A 25,164-nucleotide genomic window follows, 5' to 3' on the forward strand; every position below is an offset into this window, starting at 1 on the left:
GCTCTACCCTGCCTGAAAGGATGGGGGGGGGGGGGGGGGCTGATAGTGATGGGGGAGAGCAAAAGAGCACACATGATATAATGAGAAAGGGGAAATGCTCTTCCAGAATGAGATGGAAAATGAAGGAAGTGGGAGTGGAGGAGGCAGAAGGGATCTAAACAGTTGTGAAGAAAAAAAAAGAGACAGTTTTTAAATTCCTGAGAGAAAAAAATCTACAGCAATCAGGAAACAGATGTAATTTCTTAAGATTTAAGCTAAACAAACAAACAAACAAAAGATTTAAAGGAAAAAGTGAGAGAGAGAGACCTGTCCCGTGGGAGTTGCCAGTAGATGCTGACAGCATCCATAATGACGCCCTGGTTTTTAAAGGGGAAGGTGTCTGGAAAATGCTTTTCCTTCAAAGTAAAACTGGACAAGTCTATGACCAGGGCAGATCAAGAAGCAAGCATCAGCACAGTGGTCCCTTGGCTACCCAGACCAAAGAGACAAAACTAACAAGCTCTTCACTTGACCATGGGGAATGAAGGGATGGACTGAGCATCCTGAACACATTTTCCACGCATCTGTTTGGACACAGGACTCATCTGCTGGCCTGGAAGATGGCAGGACTGGAAGCAGGGTGGAATCCACAACCTCCAAATGCTGCTCAGCACTTCTAGTCATGGAACAACCTGCTAGAGAGACAGAATTTCTACCCAGTTTACTGCAGAAGTCAAATTCCTTCCAGGCAGCAGCACCCTCACTTCATTCCCACAACCTGCTATCCAAAATTGATTCCCAAGAACCCTTTTTTGGGTTGGAAGTTTGATTGTTTTGGGGGTTTTGTTTCTTTGGGGGAGGGGGTGGGTTGGGGTACTGTAGGGTTCTTTTTTATATTCTATTTTTCTTCCTTGGTCCAGTCTTCATTTTCAGGATGTAAATAAGGTTCAAAGGCAAGAAAGAAGGAGAACCAGCTCTGTGTCAGCAATTAGCTCAATGTCCTGTTAATATCTACCCATAATCTCTCACAGTCTAGGCATGCATCACTTGAGAACTCTTCATTAAGATGCAGCTCAAGACAGTCTATGAGACCCCAGGTAGATAATTTTCCAGTGGTTGCCTCCATGGGTTACCAATCTTCATTTCTTGTTATACATTTAGTTACACAGGCAACAGATAATGTCTCCTGAGAATACACAACCAGGTATTACACTTTACCTCCACAAACCCCATCCTCCTCATACCAGTGCTTGTACCTCCCATATGAAGAATATAAGCTTAGTTAGAAATGAGAAACTCTATTTCCCACACACTAGGACATCCTTTGTTTTACATATTTAAAGGAAAATACAACTAAATAAAAGCAGCTAGAACAAACTCAAAAGGTTGGGGTTTTTTTCCTTCCAGTTTTTTTACTTGTTAACAAATCAGGTTAGTTTCACAACATATAGGTATCAGTGCTAAGGGGAAAAAAAAACCAGCAAGTTATAGTCACAGCTTTTAACACGTTCTCAGAGTTCCATAATACCCCATAAAACAAATACCACTTACATCCCCATCACATAGCACAGTGCTCCCTATTGAATGTGTGCCACGACAGCATATGCACACCATTTCCCTTACAGCACTCCTCCATCAAGTCAAGCTGACATGAGAGAATATGGTACCCCACATTTCCATTTTTTCCCTTTTCTCATCCTCAGTGATGACAGGTAACAGGTCTGTAACCCAGCTTTGTCTTGAAGAACCCCCAGGCAGTCTGGCCTTGCAGACATCATGGGGGACTTCACTAGCCACTGTGGTAAGACAGTTATGGCTACTCTGGTAGCTGCAGTGATTTGGAGGCAGACAGGAAATTCCCACTGCTCTCCCCATGTCTTGGGAAAACAGAGATTAACATCAAACCACTAGAAAGAAGTGACTCAAATGCTAAAGAACATACTACATCCTTGGTGCAGATGGGACTATTCATTTCAGAATGGATGGGCTCTATTTTACCAACAGTTTTCTCCATTTATATACATACTCCCTTACACACACACACACACACACACACACACACACAGAGGTTCTCAACATCAGACAAGGGCTGAATGACAGAATGTTAAGAATCACTCCTATCTCTTTTTTCCTTGTTGATATTTTTAAAACAAAAATCAATTAAATTTATGCATCATTTACAGAAGTTATTTTTAACTCAGCTTTTCTACACATAACTACAAGGATAAGGAAGGTAATGGTTCTGCTGCACAAAGAGGGAATAAAAGCTCCCAATCTCCCAAAAGATAATTTACTCCACACTCCCCAAATTCCAAAGTGAGGTTTCTCTTGCAAACAATAGTTAACAATCTGGATTCTTCTTTTGTGCACAATTATTTCACTGACAGAATTTACTGGCAGTATAAAAGGTAGGAGAATATTTTATTCTGCATGTATTTTGCACCTCTTTCACTACACAGAGTTTAAGGCTTTGCAGTATTTACAATACTTTATGTCCCCAACACAACAGGTACTGAATTGCAATACAAATAAATAATTACAATAAGAATAGAAAGGCATTTTCTCTTCATCTGCACACCAGTCACTTGAATTTAGGTGAAGTCTGTGCTTGTAGAGTCAAGACTTGAATTTCTGGTCGTGGAGAAGTTATTGACAATACAAAGGGAGAGCAGTGTTGTGTTGGGATAGAGAGGAAGAGCCAAGTCCAAGACTTACCCAGCAGAGGTCAGACTAAACCAAAACTTCACCATCATTATGGGTGCTAAGAAATTATCCCTACGTTCTCCCCACTGTTTCCCCTCAGAATCATACACCAAGTATTTTTACAATGTGACAGATACTAAGAATTACTCTGAGAAGCAATTTAAAACAGCAAAGACTCAATTTTGTTGGCCAAAATACTCTTGAAAAAGACTAAGACAAAAGCATCTGACACTAAATATTTGAAGAACTCAGTATTATTGTTGGGCAAAAATGTATTAATTCAATGAAATAGGAATGAAAACCCACTGTAGCAACATCAACAAAACACTGTGTTTGGTCTTCAAGAGTACATTAAATGAATTTTGCTCAGAGATACAGAGCATAGTAAGTTGTGAAAATATAGATTCGTATGAGTATCCAGAGTGACAAAGAAAATCACAAAGGATCTCGAGTTTGGGAGTCACCTGTCCACAAAATCAAAACAAAAGCATCATGTACGTGATCTAACCCATAGCGCAAAAAGCAAAAGATAGACAGAAAACACTTAAAACAAGACTCATAGAGATAGAATAAAGTAAGCTACATTATGCGCTCATATGCGTGTTTTGACTTAGGCAGAGTTGGTGAGCAGTGGGTCGTTTATGTTTAAAATGTATAAATTCACAATCCAGGGCACCTTTCTTGTTGCAGCACAGACATCCAGCACATTAGGTTATGCTCTGGTCTCCTCTTGTTACTGCCTAATGGAAAATGTCAGATTGGTGAAGGCAACTTTGGATGCTCTCTGGGCTTCTCCCCTTGCCCTGCTCTGGGCTCTCAGGAATTGTTTAATTACAACTGTCTCCGTGAAGCTCAAGCATGCAGAAGTCTTATCCCAGAATATACCTTCTTTTTTCCGAAGTCACCCTACTTAATGCTTGTGCACTGTCCTCTAAAGGTATCCCTAAAATTGCTTTATGGTCTCTGCACTGACGACAGTTTTCTCCAGGCAGATCACAGGCTTAAAGAGCTGCACCTCTATTCCTCTTGCTCCACATTAAGGGGACAGATGCAGTCTAAATGTTTTCAATGACTATATTTAAAGCAGGACTACAACTGGTTTACAACCTACCTGTATTGATATTTAGACTTGTCTAAAGTCTAAATATCAATAGACAAGACTTGAAAGTCTTGGCTGTGTAGAAAGTTGAAAAGAAAACTGCTCACTTCAAGGTAAATGTATAACGCAATACAGAGTTCCCAAATCACTGCTGCATTATTATAGGGCACACAGTTTTATCCGTCTACCACATGCACAAAGCTTTTAGCTCTGATTAAGAAAGAAAAACATGGTCATGTAGAAGATACTGCAGGGATGCCAGAAATGGGTCTTTTCTAAATGGAATCCGCATCATACACAGCTTCTTTAGCATGCAACTTCTGCAAAGGTGGAAGTGACTACACATGATATCCTAGAGAAATAACTTATGAAGTGTTATATTTATTAGTTCAGCAACAGTTTCAAATGAGGATGAAAGGAAATAGAAAACGTGCTGTGAAATGACTAGTAAATACTACTGTTACCCTTTAAATACCTCTTCTGCAAAGACAGAATCAATTACAGTGATTGCAAAAGCCGGAGAAGTCTCCCTCATGACCTGAAAACCATCTACTAGAACTTGAGATGAAGTCAAAAGGGAGACACAATACATGTCATGAAAACAAGACAGACACCACCACTGCTCCTCCAGACATGGCCCATTCATCTGGGCATCTCACAGACAATTTTTCTTCTGTCTGCTATGCCAGCCACCCTTGTTCTATCTCCCAGCTAGTGATTAATTACACTTCAATGCAGCAATTCATCCAAGACATACCTTTAAGACAGAAAAACAGTGTGGGAATCTTATGCTTTGCTTTTTAAGTGCTTTCCTCTACCAGTGAACCTGAAAGTAGTAAAGCCACACGGTATCAAAAGATAGTATTTCTGACTGCTGAAAGACATCCAAGACCTTGTAGTAGGGAGAAAAAACCCCAACCTGTTATGCATCTTCATACTAACTACTTAGCTGTCACTGAATACTTATCACATCATATATATAGTTCAATGGAAGTTTCTTCGATGGAAGAGAAACACTTTTCAAACCCAAACCTATAACACACACTATAAAAGCAACACACTGTTCTGCAACAATGTATGCCGATACCCCAGCTTAGTTCTGGCTGCACTTTGCCAACCCTGGAGCTATCTCATTGTATTTTTCTTTTCCAGTCCAGAATTCCTTGTACTGCTGCTGTCACCACTTTGTCATCTTCCTCCATGCTCTTTTTGACAGTTCTTGTTAGAAACTAGCCAAAATGTGAGCCTGGTTTAGACAGGCAAATTTCCTCACTCGTACAAAGGCAATCTTCAAGCCTGCCTTAGTAAAAGAAACTTATGATAATAAGAAAATAATGAGAACCATTCTCATGGGCACATCTGAAATCTGGTGCTAGCTCTGAGATGCAGCCCTGACTAGTTCCAGCACAGGTCCACCTCAGGAGGCAAAATACACAGGATTTGAGAATAGGGGTTTTTCCCCCTTCTGCTTTGTTTATTCTCGCCAATGACGCTATATATTTTCTTGGGTTATGCCACCAGCCAGTCACAAAACTGCATTAAAAAATGAGAACAAAGACACAGAAGTATTATGTAATAAATAAGATCAGTATTTTTTTGTAACTAAAGCAATAAATGGCTAGATTAACAAAATACTCTTTAAAGTAAGGTCATTAATGACAAAATGGGTAGTCCTTGAATTAGCAGTGCAGTTTATTTTAGCATGGACTTCAAGCTTTTGCTTAAAGCCAGTGTGATCTGCATGTACTATTCCACAATTAAATTAACAGAATTTACTTCGATTTAAAAAGCACTGTTTATGCACAAAGATTCAACTCCATTTGAGAGGAATAATGTATATTCACAAGGAAGAGGCTGGACTACAATCACCTGGGAACCCTTCCAATCTGAATTTTTCCTATGATCTCTTGTACAGGCTATTGGGACGATGGGGGGCAGGGTCTGGAATTCAAGACCTGCACACTCCTATTGGAAATACATGAGTTCTCCTACCAAACTTCAACAGTCAACAGCGATCAGTATCAGGTCTCAAATTTGCCAACTCCGATATACCTGTATCCTGTGACTCATACCATCACCTTGGATGTGTTAGCAACAGCTATTCAATTAACAAAAGTGCAAAACATGGCCCTAATGCCATCAACTTATGTATATTTTGAATAGAATATTATAATGAAAGAATCAAAAGTCAAATCTAAGTTGAGTTCTTGTTATCTTTCCTAATGCATCTTTAGATTTTGCTAGTGATGCTCTGGGGTTTGTGAATGTTTCGAATTTTCTCCTTTGTTTTGTTGGCAGGACCAGGGAATTCCCAGGGCTGAGACTGGTGGAGAAGCAGTGTTCCCAAAGACTGTACAATGGAGCAGTGTTTCCTAAAGTAGGTTATGTGAAGGATGAGCAGAAAGGCATCAGAGGGAGGGGTGACTGTGGAAAATATGGATGATGTCATCCTCAGGATAAGCAGATCTTCAAAAATACATGGCAGTAGTTTATTTTCCTAGCAGGAATTATGCTTCCAAAAGTTGGGAAAGTGCAGACATATCCCAGTGTTTCCCTGTTTAACTGACTCCTTTTAACCAACTAGTTCTGGAAACATGGACAACTTCGTTATAAATGGCCACGTGCTTAGCCTTTGTCTTAAGCCTATGCCCAGATGACCCATTTTGCACATTTCCACCAAGAATAAAGTGACCTCATTTTCAAAAGTGCTGAGCACCAGCTGTTCCTATTGTGCTCACAAACTGCACTATAGGTTCCTGTTTTCAAATTCTTGACCTCGAAAGAATTTTGAGGCAGCCAAGTGACTACATGTTCTTCCACTTGCCATATGCCTATTTATTTTAGTTCAAACATAAAAGTCTGACTAAACTACTTTAAAATCTTGAATGCACTAAATTAGAACAAGTACTCTTGCCACTGGAACCTAAATGCAACAGAATTCAGCCACATGACCTAAAAAGAGTAGTATTTTTTTGCCCAGAAGAATGACTAGATTGAAAGTCAGAATATTTTGACCTTAACCTTTAGTTTCTTTTTTCTTTTCCTTCTTTTTAATGAATGGCTTAAAAATGGGGGAATGGTAGCATCCAGATCATCAGAATTCATCAGAATTTATATTTCTGGGATTAAACTTCTTTGCTATCTGCTACATAAAGTTAGGTCAACAAATTCAAGATAATTTTACTACAGATTTTGGTTAGTGACTTTTACACACCAAACATGTATTTGTCTTTAAATAGTTTTAAACCGTTACTTGAACATACCACTGTCATCTCCAGAAAAAATATTACATTGCTTGTGCAAACAATAAATACAATTACCTCATCTCTCCCCCAAACCCTAAGGCTTCAAATCAGCAAAAACAAGAAAAAAAATTACCCCAAAATAACAAAATTATTCATGTTAATGATCGGTGCACAACATTGGTTTTGATTTTTAAAATAAGCTGTTGTTTAATAAAAAGGTAGCAAGAAAAACTGAAAATATATCAAAGTTGCTACGACTTCTTATTGCATCTTTACTGAGAAGACACTGATCTGCATTAAGCTTGGCCTGAGTGCACTGTACAGATCCCAGTAAAATGTCCTGACTACATGTGAGGGAAGCACCACTACTTTTGGGCACAAGCGAGTCCATAAGGAGACAACACATATATGCACACCACCTAATAATAAAAACCTCCATAAATATTCTCTCTCCAAATAGAGTATTTTAATATTCACAGTAAGTAAGCTAAAGAGCAATTGCTTGTACTCCCAAATCCAACAAGTCTTGATACCTTGCTTATGTTGATTAGTCACAGTTCTCTTTTGATTCCCTTGTAAAAACAAACTTTGCACTTCAAGCTCTGCCTATGTTTTACGATAGCGGAAAGCGAAGCTGTGGGAAGGGCTCTTTCCTGAAAGCAGGGTCATCAGCTGGGGGCAGAGCACCCAGAAGAGGTGAGGGTGAGACAAAGGCAGGAGGGTTCAGGGTAAAGGCCAGGAGTAAAAATGTGCCACTGCTGCACAGATGGATTTTCAACTGTGAGAACTGAGAACCAGAGATAAAGCAGAAATACTAGAAGCTCAAAATCAGTGGTTTAATCTGGTTTTCTGAAATTCTCTTCATACTTGCTGACATTTTACAGGTCAAACTGCCTACAAATGTCACAGGAAACTATCTGAAAGTTACTGGTAAAGTACACATGAAGAGGTAAAAGTTTTGTTCTGGAAATAATTTCAGAATAGAGCCACTCACTGTCAGATCATCAACAGTCCTGAGATGTATGAAGGTGCTTTAGAGAATGCCATTAATACATCAGTAATGCCAACAAGTAAAAATGATCTCTTTCTCTTGGTGACACAATCTTTGAAATACAATTTGCTTCCTTGGTATGAGGAGGGTTTGTCAGTGACGTTTTGAGAAAAAATGGCTATAAATCCTGCAAAAAACCAGCTTATAAATCACTTCCCAAATCAGTACTTTTGGCTTCAGAGTTCCTGAACTGTTTCTCCATGTACACTTGTCTGGCTGCTCTTCTAAGTAGCACAGTTCAGCTCCTTCCAGGCAGACTTAACTCCACTTTGTAAAACTGATGCTAAGCTTTTTGTCTCAAGAGTCAGGGGCATGATCAAAATTTCTAAAATGTCATATTGGACCTGAGGTCCATTTGACCAATGCTTGGCAAAGCACTGCTAAACACAGAAGGCAGCATCAAGAAGCTACAAATCAGCACTAAATACCACCAAGTTGCTGGGTTTCCTGTATCAGACTACAAAGAAATACCTACTTCTTTGGCTTCGCTGGTCCCAATATGGAGGAATTTAGGAATTTTTAGGAATTCTGACACTGAATTTTGCACTTATTCCTGACTGCAATGTAGGAAGTGAAAGGTAAGAGTGAAGAGAGTGAGAAGTAAGCGAAGAAGGAAAAACAGTTAACCTTTGACTAGTCAAGGTGAGAAGCGTAGGAACTTCAGGAGTGCTAGATTTGAAATAAAAAGAAACCAATAAAAGCACATGTAGGTTTTTATGGTCTTGATGGTAAGCACACCTCCACACCTGTTTCATACTTTGAGGCTTTGAGAACCCCTAGAAAGCACATCCCACCTTTGATCTCCAAAGCCAGACTGCAGTATTTTCAAGCACTACTGGCAAGGCACAGAGCATTTGCTAATGTCACAAGAAGAGCTGGTTGCTCTTGTTTGATGAACTATCCTAAGAAAAGCTATAAATCCAATATGCATTTGTTCCCTAATGCTATTCCTCCGTGTAAACTATAGCTGCAATCACAATGGAGACATCTTCTATAATATAATAATATGAGGAGAAGCAACATAAGATTCCAACTTTTGTGGTTCACACACTAAAAGAAAAAAAATCTCTGCCATTTTAAACTATACAGCAAACATGAACTTCTCATCTGAACACAAGCTACAAAAGCAGGTTATGCCTTTTGCTTTTCAAAGAACAAAAGCAATACAACAAACCCACCCACACCAACAAATACCTGAGCATAATTATGATTTCTAGATCTCTATAAAAAAGCCATGCCTCGATTTACTCTCGCTGCTGCTCTGAACTGGTTTCAGGCATCTTTTACAAGTATTCAACACAGCAGCAGCCATGAGACATTCAACAAATTAGCTTGCACTACTTCCATCCTTTTACAAATGCTTGGTCAGACAGGCTTGGTGGCAGGCCATCAGCTCCTTGTGCAAGGGGCCTCAGAGTCCCACCACCCTGCTCCTGACCATGGGAACAGGATTTATACTCATATAATGTAAGTATTTCTCTACAAAAGACTTACAAAAACAGCCAAAATGAGATGCAAATGCTAAAGAGAACGTTTAAGTGCAACTACCAACATTGCCTTTGCAATTAAGCTCTATTAGACTTTGGCCTTTTCCTTTTGTGTCTTCAAAGATAACAGTAGTCAGGCCAAAAAAAAAAATACCGAAAATGCTCACACATAAAACCCAGCTGCTTAGCATATTTCATTACCACACTGACTTCAAAAATACTGAGCAATTTAAACCTGCAAGCCACTTGGCTTTAGCTAGAGATAAGTGCCTGAGATAAGAGAGGTATAATTGTTCAGTGTAATACTGTAGCATGTTTTATATAAACATTCGCTAACACTGCACTTCATATATTTCACTTCAGCGTTGTGAAGTGCCGCCGAATGTTCCAACTTTATTTGTGGCCCGTTCCGTTAATATTTACACATCCAAGGTTCCCCTTGATGTCAAATTAAATATACCATCCAAGCTTCAAAGTAGAAATGGGTACTTATGCTTTGCAACAGAGAGCAAGAGAGCATAGCTACAGGTTTCTAGCAGTTACCCAACTTATTCCTCTCCACTGCTGAAAGAGATGGGGGAAAATATGAAAGAAACTTGTCAATTTGTTAGTGAAGAGAACATGAAATTAGGATACCTTTTGCACTTAATAAAATGCTTCGTGTTTAACTGCAATTTTTCTATAATCTAACTATACAGTAAATTAAAAGCTATGGAAGCTGGGTTCCCACATAGGAGACATGTTTGTAGACCTTTTGGAGGCTCTGGTTTCATGACTGAATGTGTGGTGGAGCACTGCTGTCCCTCTTACCCCTGCACTCTCAGTTCTTCCACATTGTTACTCTTGGACAGGTTCAAGCAAACTTCACAGAGAGGAAGGAGTCTCCAAGGTCTTATGTTCCCACAAGTTTTGGTGATCCATCACAAGGTATATTGAAGAAAGACTGAAGCCAAAGCCCTGACATAAAATGAGACATCAGAGTATCCACAAGGGAGAAATCATCTATGAGAGAAAGCGATGGAAAATGCAGCTCACAAAGACTTCCTGGCTTTTTTTCACTTTAATAGCTAGTTGTGAGTAACTACTGGGGAAAGCCCTGTAGCCTCCACCCAGAGAAATCTCCCTTTGAACACTTTGCTTTTCTGCTGCAAAATCAAGGGGAAGGGACTACCATATTGCAACGACAGCAAGGTGCAGCTCAGGATCGTGGGAGGGAAAGATAAACTCTATGATGTTACACCACAGCATATTTTGGCAAGGTATGACATCTCACCACAAAACCTGGCACCTTACCCTGATTTTAAGATAGTCTGCAAGTAATACTCAACAACAGCCACTTTACACTCCAGTTCTTCCCCTCCCCTCACTTACATGCTTTGGACATAAGTGCCTCCACCTGAGCACCAAGAGGGGGTAGGTCTCTTTTGCTGACGTGCAAGCAGGGGATCACCAGCCTACATGCACACGTGAGACCAGACTGAGAGCACCACTGCCACAGCAGTGGCACTGTTCATGTTAATGACAGCTACTGCAAAGACAGGTATAGTATTACTCCATATCAGCATAACTATCTCCCTTTAAATCAGACAATTAGGAATTCAGGGACACCACTAACAAATGTGGTTGGACTAAAGCGTGCTGATTTTCGTACTGCAAATGATCCCTGGTCTCCCTTGACCATCATCAAGTTGCCTGGCTCTGTCTAGAGAAACTATTGTACTGTTGCCTGCAATGGACTCAAAGGCCTTGCTTTTGCTCTCACGCTACAATAAACTAGCAATAACTCAGTTAAAAAATCAATAGAATTGTACTAGTATACAAAGAAGAATCTGACTTCATGCTCTACTAGGTCATTTTTAATGACCCGACAATTAGAGAAACCAAATTAAACATTTAACATTTGACCTTTGCTGCTGCTTCTAGCTTAGCTAATACAGATTAAAACCACATATGTTTTTTCAAGAGTTCACAAAATAAAGTTTTGAAATCCTGTAAGGGATATTTGATATGTTCTTATTGTACACTAGAATTTAAAATGCTATTTTTTTTTATTGTGGAATAGCAACTTCAGACTCTAAAATCATGTACTTTGGAGGTACACTGATCAAGCACCCACTAGTGCTTAATCTAAAATTAGATTAGATCATGGACTGGAGTGGACAAAAGTCAATCTCCTGTAAGAATCTCAGTGATACAACAGTGGTTAACAACACTTGTGCAAATGAAACAAGAAGTGACAAATTCAAAGATAGCTGAGAGTGAATCCTTAATAATTTTTTTTTTAAATTGAAGTCTATTATTAAAATTTCAACACTTTTTAAATAATTTTTACTGTTTCGCACCCCAAATTTTCTACCATTTGCATGTTTTTCCAATGTTTATATTTTATTCTTGCTAGGAAACACATCTGCAACGTCAATTACAATTACTAACAGCATGCACAACTAAATTAAACACCTGCAGATGTACACAAAGCATAAACAAAACACACTCACATTGGTATACAAAATAGTCTCCTCAAATAAAATATATTAAATGGATGTGCTCTGATGTTACATTAACAAATAATATATAAAACCTTCAGCAGAAGGGTGGAGATTAAGGGGAGTAGTCTTAAAAATAATATAAGTATAAAGTAAAATGATATATAACCAACATGAATATATTATGCCACTCAGCACATGCAGTACAGTTATTCTGTACATAAACATCAAAAAGATGATTCCCATGAGCATCACTGAATGTGAACAGAGGGTCCCTTGAGAGGGCTGGACCACGTGCAGTTTATAACACAGACCACCTCTGGAAGAACTGCCACATGCAGTTGTCTCCATCCACATCTACACAACGCACCTGAAATCTATTTCAGAAAACATTTCTATAATGCTGGTCTGTGAATTGACAGGGCTTGGGGACATAATTTTCATGGATATTTGGCAGCTCTGCAGAGAGCTAGTGGTGACTGGACTCAGCTCTACATTCCACCACTGTTTTCAAAAGCAGACTTTTTGCTGAAAATATGGATTGGGTCAGTTCAGGCCCATATCAAAATCCAGGTATGTGGATTTTTTAACCTGCCCGGTCCAATTTGTCAGACTCCAGAGATGTTGAACATTTGGCTCCTGCAAAAACCAGCACTTTCAGTGAGACACCCAATGTGTCACAAGCTCAGGAAGCCATGCTGGAAAGTTATGGCCTTTAGCTATTAGCTGAACCAAGATTAATCTTGTGAGCCAGCCAGCGCCTCCAAGAAAAGGAAAGGGGATACCTTGGAGGCATGAAACATTAGGATCCACTTCTGCAGCATTTTCTCAGGTCAACTCTTGTCTTGAAACAGCAGTTCTGACTTACTAATAAGCGGGAGACTTAGAAACAACTAATGCCTTGGCACCAGATCCTGCTTGCAATTTGAATCAGGAGTTGACATTTTTGGAATGTCAAGCAGTGATATAACAAGAAACTCCTGCTTAATGCAAGCCTTTCATCTAGGTACGTGTCACCTTCAAGATGAGACAGCTCATGAAACCCAGAATTCAGAGGGAAAGGAACGGAAGGAACTAAGGGAAGAAAACTAAATGAAAGGAGGAATAAGCTGAATTACAGAAATTATTAACAAATGCTTCTTTCATGACTTCAGAAGAGAATGTGTGATGACACGAATCCTATTAATATCCCAGTTACAGGAATCTGGAATGCGTATGTTGTGTTTGGAGAGATGGGATTAATGCTGCTTCATGACCCAACAGCTGATCTGCTCTTCCACCACCAAAAATACCAAGAACCTTAAAACTTCTTCACATGTGTGCGTAGTCCTCATTAGCAAAAAAAGCCACAAAACAGGACAGGATGAGACCTAATGCAAGTTTAGTACTGAAAATGCACACAAGGTGAGTAGTTGTCACTCCCCAAACACTGTCTGATGTCACACAGTAACCTGCAAGTGAAACATGATGAGGACTGTTCAACAAACTGAGCCAGCTGGAGGTGGGAAGCATGTGGGGGAAGGGGGGGAAGCACCACACACACTTGCTCTCTCCTTCCACTTCCTTGGCACCTGTTTGTGGTTACAGTTGGACACAGCAGAGTGGGCAAGACAGACCTGGATCTTAACTGGCACAGCCACTCTTAGGTTCTCAGTTATGGTAAAAAAAAAAAAAAAAAAAAGAAAATTTTTTACAGTCCTTCTAGCTCTTGCTGGAAAAAAATTATCCAAAACTGTCATTGCACGGCAATGTATACCAGAGCAGGTTTTAGATTTTTGTTTTGCTTCCTGCTGGTCTGCCATAACGAAATAGCCCTCCCAATGTTATGAACAGCAATCACACACATGCATCCATTCAGGAGTACAACACAGGTTAAATGCTCTGATCTGAAAAGCTGGGTTTGATATTTTGCTATTAGAGATAAAACGACACTTCCCAAGGGCAGCTGTGCCATCAGACAATTATAATATACCTAGAATTAACAAAGCTTGGTTTGACACCAACTCATGAGTAAAATTCAATATTGACACCATTTTGTGTGCTTTCTTATTGCTTGATACACACCATCCTGTTCAACTACCACATTACTTAGTGAATTAATTACAATGACAGAGTCAGGTAGAGCTTTTTACCTCAACTCTTTTAACTTACCTTTTCATGATTTAACTCTAAATGCAAGCTACAGTGAAACACTTCATTTTACTTAAATACATTGTTTGTGGGTGTGAAAAAGGGATCACTGAGAGCATAAAAAAGGATAACCATGAAAAGCCAAGTGTACTGTACTGCTACCTGGGTATTGCTGTATTTGGAATAATCAGCACTGGGATGAAAACTGAATAAGATCATCATCTGGTAGGCAGAAAAAAAGCTGAATCAATTATTAGCCTCGGAAATGAGCTCAGAGACATGCCAGTGAAGGAGCGATGGTCCTGATTAAATGCAGCCACTTAAATGACTGAAATTGAAATCTAAGGGTGAACTGGGGAAGGTGAAGCATAATTCTTGCAGCCAGGACAGAAGAACACAAGCATGCTCCGGAAGAACAGCAGCTCTGTCCACAACTCCTCTTTTTGTTCTCTGTCATTGCACCCATCCTTGTTTCTGGTAAGCCTGTCCCAGTTTCTCCAGGTGTCCAATCTATGGCCCTTCTTCAAAGGTAGACCTCAATTAAAAGGGAGCATTACTCAGCAGTTACAGCTAAGTCCTCCTCAGCTTTTCCAGGCAAACAATATGTGCAAGAGAGATGGGTACATGCATTGTTCATGGAAGCAGCACTGCTGGGTGCTAAGGCTTCCCACCTGAATAGTCAAACAAAACGTTGTGCACTTTTCCCACTAAAGAACAGGATCAGACCCTGGGGCACACAATGTGCATTCTCATGTAGAACCATTAGCGCACTCACACAGAGCACAGACTTGCAACATATCAAATTTAATAAACTTACATAAACAATGTTTTACTGTGCTGCACAATGGGCAATATGACAGACCACGCCTGATAAAAAGTTACTGCATGTGGCTCTAAAATAAACAATACCTCACATAGCTACTTCAACCTCTTGTGCAAAGAGGTAGTTAAGAATATGATATTTAAAGTGAGTGTTCTAAAAGATGCCTCAATTTTACCCTCATGGTTCCTGAAGAATAATTCTGCAGTTAAAATAATCATACAGACTGAAATTTAGACTGACTCAGAGGAAAATGCCTCGTGATTTTAGCAAAAAACAAAAACTGCAAAATGTTTGTTTTAGAGATGGCTTTATCTCTTTCCAAATTTTAAAAGTTGTTCAGAAACTGAGACTTCACTAGAGCTGGATGGAAAAAAAATGCAGAAAACAATTTTTTGCATCTGTGTTCTGTGAAAACATTTCCATTCTTATGGAAACCTTTCCATTTCCAAATCCATTCTTATGCAGACAATCCATGCCAATACCATTTCAAGATATATGTACTCCAAAGAGACAGGCTGCAGACATGTCCGATTTACAGGTGGGGGTTGCAGCTGTTCCAAATTTTATGTTAAAGCCAATAAACTTCTCCTCTGAAGTTTTTGTCCCCTCTACTCCCCCAGGCAGCAATGCAGTAATTACACCTAAAAGCACACAAATCTTAAGAAAACCTTGTAAAAAAAATTTCCGTTTCCCTCTGTTTAAAAAAAATATTTAGCTTAAGGCTTATGTGTAGTGAAACAGGTCACTGTACAGTCCAAGAACGTAAATTCTCAGGAGAGCAGAATTTAGAACATCCTATGAAAATGAAGAATGGTACTTCACTCTAAAATGCTGTGAAGATGTAAAAGGCAAAGTTAAGTACCACAATGAAATTTAGTACATCATCTTTACTGGCTTACAGAACAAACAGTCCAATTTATGGCATTTTACAATGTTATCACATATGGTCAGAAGTTCATCTTCCGAAACTAGGTCACAGGTCATCAACAGGAAATTCATAGGAAATTATGGAGGAAATGAAAAGAACACAAATGGGCAAGCAAACTAGTTTATATAATCTAGGTTCTCCCAGCACAGCTTCCTGTGTTATGATGAACTTAGCTTGCATACTGAACTTTGCCTTTTCCAGGCCACATTAAGAAAGTATTTCTGAATTGTCTATTATACTCTTCAAGCCTCAAAATGTGAAGCTCAGATTCACTACAAAGAGCCATTCATTTTTTTCTTTAAATAATATAGCTGAGAAAGATAATTGTAACTAGAAAAGGTGTTTTGAGATCATTAAATGCAGATTTCTACTCGCTACTGGCACCTCAAGACACATATACTACCCAAGGACAATACTCAAACACAAGATGACATTCTCATATTCCTTCAGTTCCAGCATCCCAGCCGAACTGCAGCTGCATTCTCGATCATGTCTGGGAAGGTGACAATTAGTGTCTGGGAACCTGTTCTACTCTAATGTTAGACATACTTTTCAAAATAAAACCCCGGGTCAGCGAGGGATAGGAAGAGAGTTCATCTAGGCTCTCTGGACAACTTCTGAAAAAGCGGTAAACAGAAGCAGTACTGCTTCCATTGACCTAAAAGCTGAATGTAACATACTGCATATACCTCTAATGTATCACAGAGAAACAAAAGTTAAGAGTAACTTTACAAGACAGACACGAAATGAGACTTGAAAGATGCCTCTGCTGTCTCTCTTCTTACTATCATTAAATAAAAAGACCTAATAAAAATACAATCAACTTCTCATGCATTCTTTTCACAATACTCAAATACCTACATAAAGTTCACAAAATAAAAGCAGTTCCTCAAACACTGTTCGTTCTTCCTCTACTGCTTTCACACCCTATCAAATCCAATAAAACTAGATCTGTTTTTTCAATACCACAACTTGAAATTTCTAATAAATTGTGCATTTGTAGCTATCTGCTGCAGATAGCATTTCCCACTGAAGTAACAGCGAACGCTCCTGTACTTTAAAAATTATAGGAATCACATTATCTAAAATTTGTTGAAAAACAGAACTATCTTTGGGTTGTGAGGAGTTGGTTGACAAGGTAGAAGTGATAACAGTACTGAATAACAATCATTCCACATCATTTACTGCTGGTATTATAAACAGGCTCTCTTTTTCAGCTTGCAGGAAGGCGAAAAGGAAAATTCTTAAGAACACAGTGGCATCCAAATGTTGATCTGAATACAGGATTTCACTTGCAGAATGAGGACTGCTTTGTTCACACTGAATGCACCTATTTTTGGATGTCTGTTCTTACCCACAGTTACCAAGGCCTGGATTGAGAAAGGATTTTTTTGTGATTGGCAATATTACAGAATAAAACAAATGAGACAGTTCTCCTACTGAGCAGATTACAATCTAAGTGTAGAGAACTGCAGAAACAATTAAAAGTGCCCAGGAAAACAAAGTCAATGACTGACACAGTTGGGAATACCTCCCTCACCTCCTAACTTTCAAACCCAGTGATTTTAATCTCTCTTTGAGGGAAGAAAAAGGGAGTTGCTATCCTTTTTATAATGAATTCAAGCCTGTTGAAAATCAAGTTTTCTTTTTTCAGTTACCTTTTGCAGACTGTTTAAAACCTGCCAATACAGCCCAGGGTTCTGTCTGAACTAGACTGCTCTACCCAACTACATCATGCTGTGTGCCCAAATACACTTCCTGTAAAGCCAGATCTTCCTTTTTTCTTTCCCTGCCACCCTCCTCTTCTCCACAGTCTATTTGAGCAAGATAATTCCAGCACCTATATGTCATCCAAGAGTGAGATACAAAACAGCATCAGTAGAGCAGCCAACTTGATAAATGTGCTGGAAAAAGCAAGCCAGCAGCTATAAACAACTTTCATACCCCTTCATAGCTACAGGCAGTCACTCAGGAGCAACAAATACTGCTTTGGGAGAGTCCTGAAACATCAATATTCAAGCACTTTCCCAATGATTACTCTGGTTGCCACTGGCCTTGATACCAAAAATTCTGCAAAAACAAGTACAGAAACACACTTTCATGAGACTTTTAGAAAAGCTTTTAACCCTCCTTTCTGCTTCCTGTCCTATCTGATTCACCTACGAAAAAAGACTTATAACTGAAAGTGTTCACTTTAACTTCAGGCACTCAGGTCTCAGTTTCAATGGCCATTATTCTTTTTCCCTCTTCTGGTAAAAATCAAACCCAATGGTTAGACAGAATTGCATGAAGCATTCATCAGACACTTACAATGGGCAACCTATATTTCTAGGCTCAGATTTACATCTACACCACCAAAACAATCAGATATCCAGTTTAAAGGTAGCTTCATCATTTAAAATAATGTAAAGTATCATGATTTTCAAGAAAAAGAACCCAAACACCATTAATATTGTATTATTTAGCAAGTCTCACACAAGCTCTAAATTAGCTCACAATTTTTGATCATGGCTCTAATGTTGTCTGGTCTCTTCTAACCATGTAAAAGCATGCTCAGGAGGATCCAAGAGTATCTGAAATTTTTTTTCAGCGCTGCTTTACTTATGTCCCAGAATTTGGATGTTGATTCTGTTTTAATGCTATTCACAGAGATATTCTACAACCTGCTATGGGCTATGAAGCAGAGTCACGCTAAAGAAGCTGCCCAGAACACTGAAAAGAAACCCCCAATTTTTAGAGGATTTCTATAATGTGCTTAGCAAAATATCATCCTTCTAGTCTTCACACCTGATTGTACTCACACCTCTTTAAACTGTTCAAAGACTATCACAAAGATGGTAGTTTACTCTGGGATTAACTCTCCAGCATACAAATGAAGGCCTATTGTTGCTCACAACTGAGCAGGTCACTGGGCTAACTCAAGGTGATCTGCAAAATCCTCACATTTCAGCCCCCTCCAACAAGTAATGCATTTTGCAAAGACATGGCTGCTATTCAATTCCAAAATGGCAAGACATTCAACACCCTTCAGGTTTATCAAATGTTGCCAACAGAGTATAACTTCCACACGTGTGAAAGACTGGGAGCTATTTGTGATGAATCAGTACTGTGTTTGTTCTCAACACTTGTCTATTCTTGAAAGAGGAGCTTCCTGTATCTTCAGTAGCTATCATGATGCCTAGTGAGCATACAGAAAAATTACTTGGTCACAGGACTACTGGAAACACCCCTAGAAATGTGCTCAGACTGACACCCCTGTACAATTGCCAATGCCACCCCTTGGTGACCTGATCCTGGAGCACCTCTGTGCACCCCAACCTGGCTGAAGGTCCAAGCAAAGCAGCAGAGACAACATGGGGACTTTGAATACAAGCAGCAACAAGAGGCTGGGGAGGAAAAATAACCTGACACTTAGCCCTGCAGGGATGAGTGCTCTGAACTGAGATAGAAACCTGAACAGGTCCAGGTAAGACAGGCAAACACATAGACTTCTGTTTCTTTCTTATATCCATTCCTCTTTGATTTTACTTCTAATGCCACGAAGAAAAAAGACACTCTGGATCCCCTTGCTCATAGGTCACAATGGCTAGGGAGAGCAACAGGTATCCAAATGCAGTTTGGTCAGTTGACTGCACAAGCAGTGCTCAGGACACTGTCCACAGCTTGGACTAAAAGTGAAGCCATGGATATGCAGAAAATGTCTTGGTATCTGGTGGGCAAGGACCAGGCACATGTGTGGCATAACACACAGGCATGGGCACAGCACCGTGAGTTCACACTGCACGTGCAACCACGAGAATGAAAATCATTCATTCGGGGTTCTACAGGAGAGAGAAGCTTGTCTTCTGTTCTCGTTTAGGCAAGAAACGGGGGGGGGGGGGGGGAACAAAATGAACCAGAAACTGTGCAAAAATGACTGGTCCATGAACTTGCACCAAGTCTGTGGTGTGAAGACAGAACACACTTACATGCTCCCCCCAGATGAGGATGCAGTGAAAGTTCCTAATTTTCTGTCAAGTTAAGTGGATGCCACAGAGGTCAAAAGGGACTGTTAGACACAGTGAGCTCAGGAGCAACTTTCCAAGCAATAAAGTAAGCATAGCCCCTCAAGTAGCTGAACAGAGTGACCCACTTGGGGTTCACCACATTGGCACAGACTAAAGCAAAGGAGATAGAGCAGAAGCCAAGAGGCAAAGCTAGTCCTGCTAGCTATTGACACCTGCACATTCTCAGTTCTCACTGTCCCAGCAATGGGTCTGGCCTAAGACAACCTAAAACTACTCAGAATTCAGGGAGGCAAAGCAATCACATTACTGTTAAGAAGATGAATGAGAAGGTGTTTCTTAATACCACACTGAGAGAAAAAGAAGGTGATGCAATACTGATTATTCCATTAAATATTAATTACAATACAGCTACTTTCAAGCTAGAACACATTCCTTTAGATAACTGAATTAAGGGACAGGAGAAGTGAACTAGCTTCAAGGCTTTGCATGTATCTGTCATTTCTCAATTACATTAAACTGAGTTCTTCAGATCATGCATGGTTATCTCCAAATATTAATTTTTAGAATTAGAGATTGAAGCTTAAAAAAAAAATTCAGGACCCTTGAATTTGCTCAAATGCCTCCCAAGAGCCTTCTTACTGTTCAAGGAGCTTGAAGAGGCTGTCCTAGACCTTTCATCAAATATCCTTGAAAGAGAGAATGAGGATATCTTTTCCTCCCACAAATTTTAATTTGCACATAGATACCATCAATTGGATAGCAGTGTTACATACTTCTCTTCTTTCCCTTCTGCTTTAACTTGGTAATCAAACTTCAGTAACAGCAGGCAACATATAGACTGAATTTTACCTTTCAACTTTGGAAGACTGAAACCTCTGCAAGGAAACTGTATGCAAAGAGCAATAAAGTAACTGCACACTTTTCAGAAGGTAACCTTCAAATGAGCATGCTCCGGAGTTAGTTTTGTAGAAAGCTCTTTAGATGTTCCTTCATGCTGTGTGTGCTAGCCTGTTACCCTACACCACCTCCATCTCAAACTGACGTGATACACCTCCAACACCAAAATCTTCAATTGAAGTAGCTCAAGAAAGGCTGCAGAAAAAGTTTGCTTTCAAGAGTACTACTCAGTTCTCGTAACATTCAATGGCTGGGTCAATCACAGGGTGCAGTTCCTCTCTCTGCTAAAACAAAATCCAGGATTTGCCTTTGTTATTTAGAAGGGGGGGGGGGGGGAAGAAAGAGGCTTCCAACATTTCAAGAGCCATACGTATTATTTCATGTGACTGTTTGGAGGCCTCTTAAGTTTCATTAACTTTTATCCTGCTTGGCAGTTGCATATGATTTCTTTATTTTTCCTTGAATTAAGCAGCAATCTATCAAAAACTTCCAAGTATATTTCCTCTTTTTCAGTAACATGCATGAATTTTATTGGACTCAAACTTTTCAATGTCTCTTTTCACACAAGGTCAAAGCTCTACATTGTTGTAATTTTCTTTTTCAGTGTTTTTTCTCCAAGACAGTCCTCCACTGGGAAATTAATATTCTGCATGAACAATGAACTCCTTGCATGGCCTTTGAACCTAGTGGTTGCTAGGAGGCCTAAAGAAACCCTGGAGTACAGCCTATTTAATAGCATGTATCAAGAGATTATTCAGCAGCAAAAATGTGTGATTTTCTAAATTGTCTGCTTTTTTCCCTCCTTACTTCCATCTCCATTCATCTGTCAAACAATCTTTAGATTTCATATGAATTGCATCTGCATCAATTTTCTATAATTATGGGCAGTTTGTTCCCTGAGTACTGAAAATGTGACTGGCCAGCCACCAATGCTGCTTCAAATCAAACAAATATCAAACTGGTCCTTACTCAGTTTTACTGAAAAGGCTGCTTAAAATCAGGTATGCTTCACCACTCTACCATGAGGTTTGCACTTCCAATATAAACATGTTCTGCTTAGAGACTGTATTCTTCTCAAATAAAACACCACGGCATTAACTGCAACACCATTACTCAGTATTTCTCTGTGCTGAAAGAAATATATAGATGCTTCTCCATGCTCCATTGAGGCATACTTGTATATTAACTTTCAAGCTTCTCAGCATCTTACTGAACGTTGTTTGATTATCTGCTTTTCCATATTTCCCTAAGCACAGTAATTGAGGCAAAACCTCAAGGTTTCTTTCCCACCCTCCACCCCCCACCCCAAACAATGAGGCATTTAATTAAAAGAGAACCACAACAATGCTAATGGTGATGAGGTTAAATAGTTGGATAAACAGTATGCAGCCTTCTGAAAAGCCCATGTGTTTCAGGACACTTTCTCCCCTACAACATTCTGGGTGAAAAAGAAAGTATTTGTATTCCTGACCCCCACAATTTTTACGCCAGAGGACTTCCTATAGATTTCCTGCAAGGAAGAGAGTTTCCTTCAAACAGTCAGAAGCGTTTAGGTACAGTAGCTATTCCTCCCAAAACTAATATTTGAAAAGGCAGTGGACAAGGATCCTTTAAAATTAAATGAATGTGGAAACGATCCATCAAGAGAGAACAACTGCATTTCCAGATAAAAGCCTACTAAGTTGTTGTTTGGGTTAAAAAAAAACAAACAAACAATAAAACAACAAGAAAACCTCAGCAAAAACAAAAACCACTTGCTGGTTTCAATTTTCAATGTGTTTCTCCCTCCAATAACTTTAGTAAATTAGTAAAACCAAAGATGACATTTGCCCTTCTTCTTCAGTTGTTGCAATTGGAATCAATGAGCTCCATATTCATAAACAAGTATTCTGAAGGTCTGGAGATTACTTCAAAACATTCATAACAGATTAAAATTCTGTGTCACTTCCCACCCCCCAAGGACACAGGTATCTGGTAAAAAAATTCAGGGTGACACATCTGATTCTGCAGATTGCTGGTGTTTGTCTGGTTGGATTGTACCAATTTTGCCAAGATAAAGCTTTCACAGAGCCAGACTGCTTCCCTGAAGAATTGAAAACAAGCAAAAACCACACTGCTTGGCACAAAACGCTCACGTGAGCTCCTTCTCTTTTCAGTACAGGCTTCCACACTGAAAGAAAGGCCTAAAAGTACCTACTTCAACAGAACTGACACAGCGTATCTTACAGCGGGAATATCAGGACATTCACACAGAACAACAAAAATCTTCACAGTATGGACAGATTCAGCTTTCCAGCCCCTTTCAGGTCTTGCAGCACCAACGAAACAAATCAGTCCCTCCACCACCACAATCATTCAGCTGTTCAAGCATAAATTATCCTTGTAATTTCCTCTCAATATGTGAGTTCCCAGGAAAGGGAAAAAAACAGAATATTGCCAAAACAGCACAATATTCTTATACAGGCAAATTTTTCAATAAAATGCATGTTATTTTCCTTGTACACAGGCATTAAAGAAATAACAGTCAGAAGACATTTTTAAAACATGAGAAACCAATCCTGACTAAAGAGATACATTTATTAGGGCCAGAGACAGGAAAGTGAGTATATAACTGACAACCACAATTTTTGGTTCAACCTTTGTAGTAGAAATGGGGAAGGGGGAACAGAATACAGGGCTGGAGACGTTTTCAGTAATGCATAATAAAACACCTTTCTCCTTTAAAAGAATCTGCCTACTCAACCTAAATTGAGCCTCAGAGGGAAAACGTGCCTTCGTGATAAATTGGCATTTGCCATCATAATAATGAAACATTATGTCCTATCATCACAACAAGCAGGCAGCAGAACAACAAAGGAGGTTTCCAGGATTTTCTGCCCCTGGTCCCCTCCCGATCAGCATATTCCCAAGTCTTCTTTTGGGTGTTTATGAAATGTCTTAATTCCAAGGCCATTAAGATGCATTTCAGGATGGAGCAGATTCCACTAACAGTACTGAGGCTTTCCGAAATCTCACCAGCACTCTCCATCGGAGACCAAGCCTCTCCCTGACGACTGCCTTTCCCTGAGCTGTTTTTTGTTTTGTTTGCGCTTTCTCTTTCCCATGCACAAACATGTTGGTCCATTATTTCCCAACGGCCTTCCTTGAAAGCAACTGACAAATGAATATACATGTACGTGTGTGTTCCGCCACATACACAGGTCTAGCCTCCTTCTACACCTCAAAAAACAAATGCAAATGTGTTTACAGTCATTTTCACCAACGCATGCTTTGCCATTGCAGAAACGTGCAGCCAAAACCCAGAGAGCCTGTAACAAGGCAAGAGCATTTGCAATCACAGGTGACCCTTTTCCTTTCCAAAATGGAAAAACACGAAAGCCCAATAAGTTAACTAGAGTTAACTGCATTTAAAGAGGAATGTGTGGGGCAGCAGTAAATATCCAGCACATGCTTTTACACACAAAAGGAGCAAAAGGCTCCATGCTCTGCACAGCCGGTCATTTTTATCTGCCCTTCCACGACAGAAAGATGCAACCGTTTATCTCGTATATTTATTTCGCTTGACTAATAGATTTTAAACACCATATTGCGAGGACCCTGCTGTGAATCTTGCAGAGGTACAAAATGGTGGATGTATGCTATTTTTTTTTTTGTGCATTATTCATAACAACTCAGCCTCCCGATCGCAGGCTCCCCTCCGTACCCACCAACACAGCCTTCCCGGCCAGACACACATTCCGCAGCAGCCTCGCAATAAAGCTCCCTCGCATAAACAAATTATGTTACAAACCTGATGTCATGTAGCCCCGTGATGCCTGGGAAATAAAAGCTGGGGGGAAGTGCTTGTGCAGTCGGTAGTCCTTCTCGCTGCGGGACCTCATGCGGTCTGAGGCCCGGTCGGAGAAGTCGGAGCTAGGCCAGGCCCGCCGCAAGGTCGTACTCCGCGTCTTCTTCATGCTGAGGATGCCCGAGCGTGTTCCTCCCGCCGCAGCATGGGTCAGGGGTGCGCGCCGCCGGGCATCAGCCTAGCGCGGCCACCGCCGGGGCGCAACCTGCGCGCATCTCGCCGCTCCCTCTTCTAGGGCGCCAGCCGCAGGTCCCTTCCTTTTTTTTTTTTTTCCCCCTCGAATGATCCAATTTTACACACGTCCCACAATGCATTACACTTCATTTGCAATCGGTCCGGCTTACAGCTCCCAGATTTGCGTGGAGGAAAGGCACGTTATGTGGCTTCTCAGGCAAAAAAAGGGGGGGAGAGGGGGAAGGCTGAAGGGGGGCTGGGGACGAGAGATGTGCGGCGTGGGAGCTCGGGGGTCCCGAACAATGGCCCGA

The 25,164-nt window shown here is 40.1% G+C and overlaps 1 protein-coding gene across 1 annotated transcript in view; it reads right to left on the reverse strand.

Annotated features, from left to right (window-relative positions):
* The window catches only part of STOX2 (storkhead box 2), a 72,259-nt gene extending 47,174 nt beyond the window's left edge, over window positions 1-25,085 (reverse strand). The window contains exon 1 of the mRNA XM_008924774.3: window positions 24,623-25,085. Within this exon, the coding sequence (XP_008923022.2) occupies window positions 24,623-24,788 (166 nt within the window). The 5' untranslated portion in view covers window positions 24,789-25,085. The remainder of the gene's footprint in view (window positions 1-24,622) is intronic.
* Between the last annotated feature and the right edge of the window lie 79 nt (window positions 25,086-25,164).

This window comes from Manacus vitellinus, unplaced genomic scaffold (assembly GCF_001715985.3).
Source record: "Manacus vitellinus isolate BGI_N305 unplaced genomic scaffold, ASM171598v3 scaffold_0_pilon, whole genome shotgun sequence".
NCBI classification, from domain to species: Eukaryota; Metazoa; Chordata; class Aves; order Passeriformes; family Pipridae; genus Manacus; species Manacus vitellinus.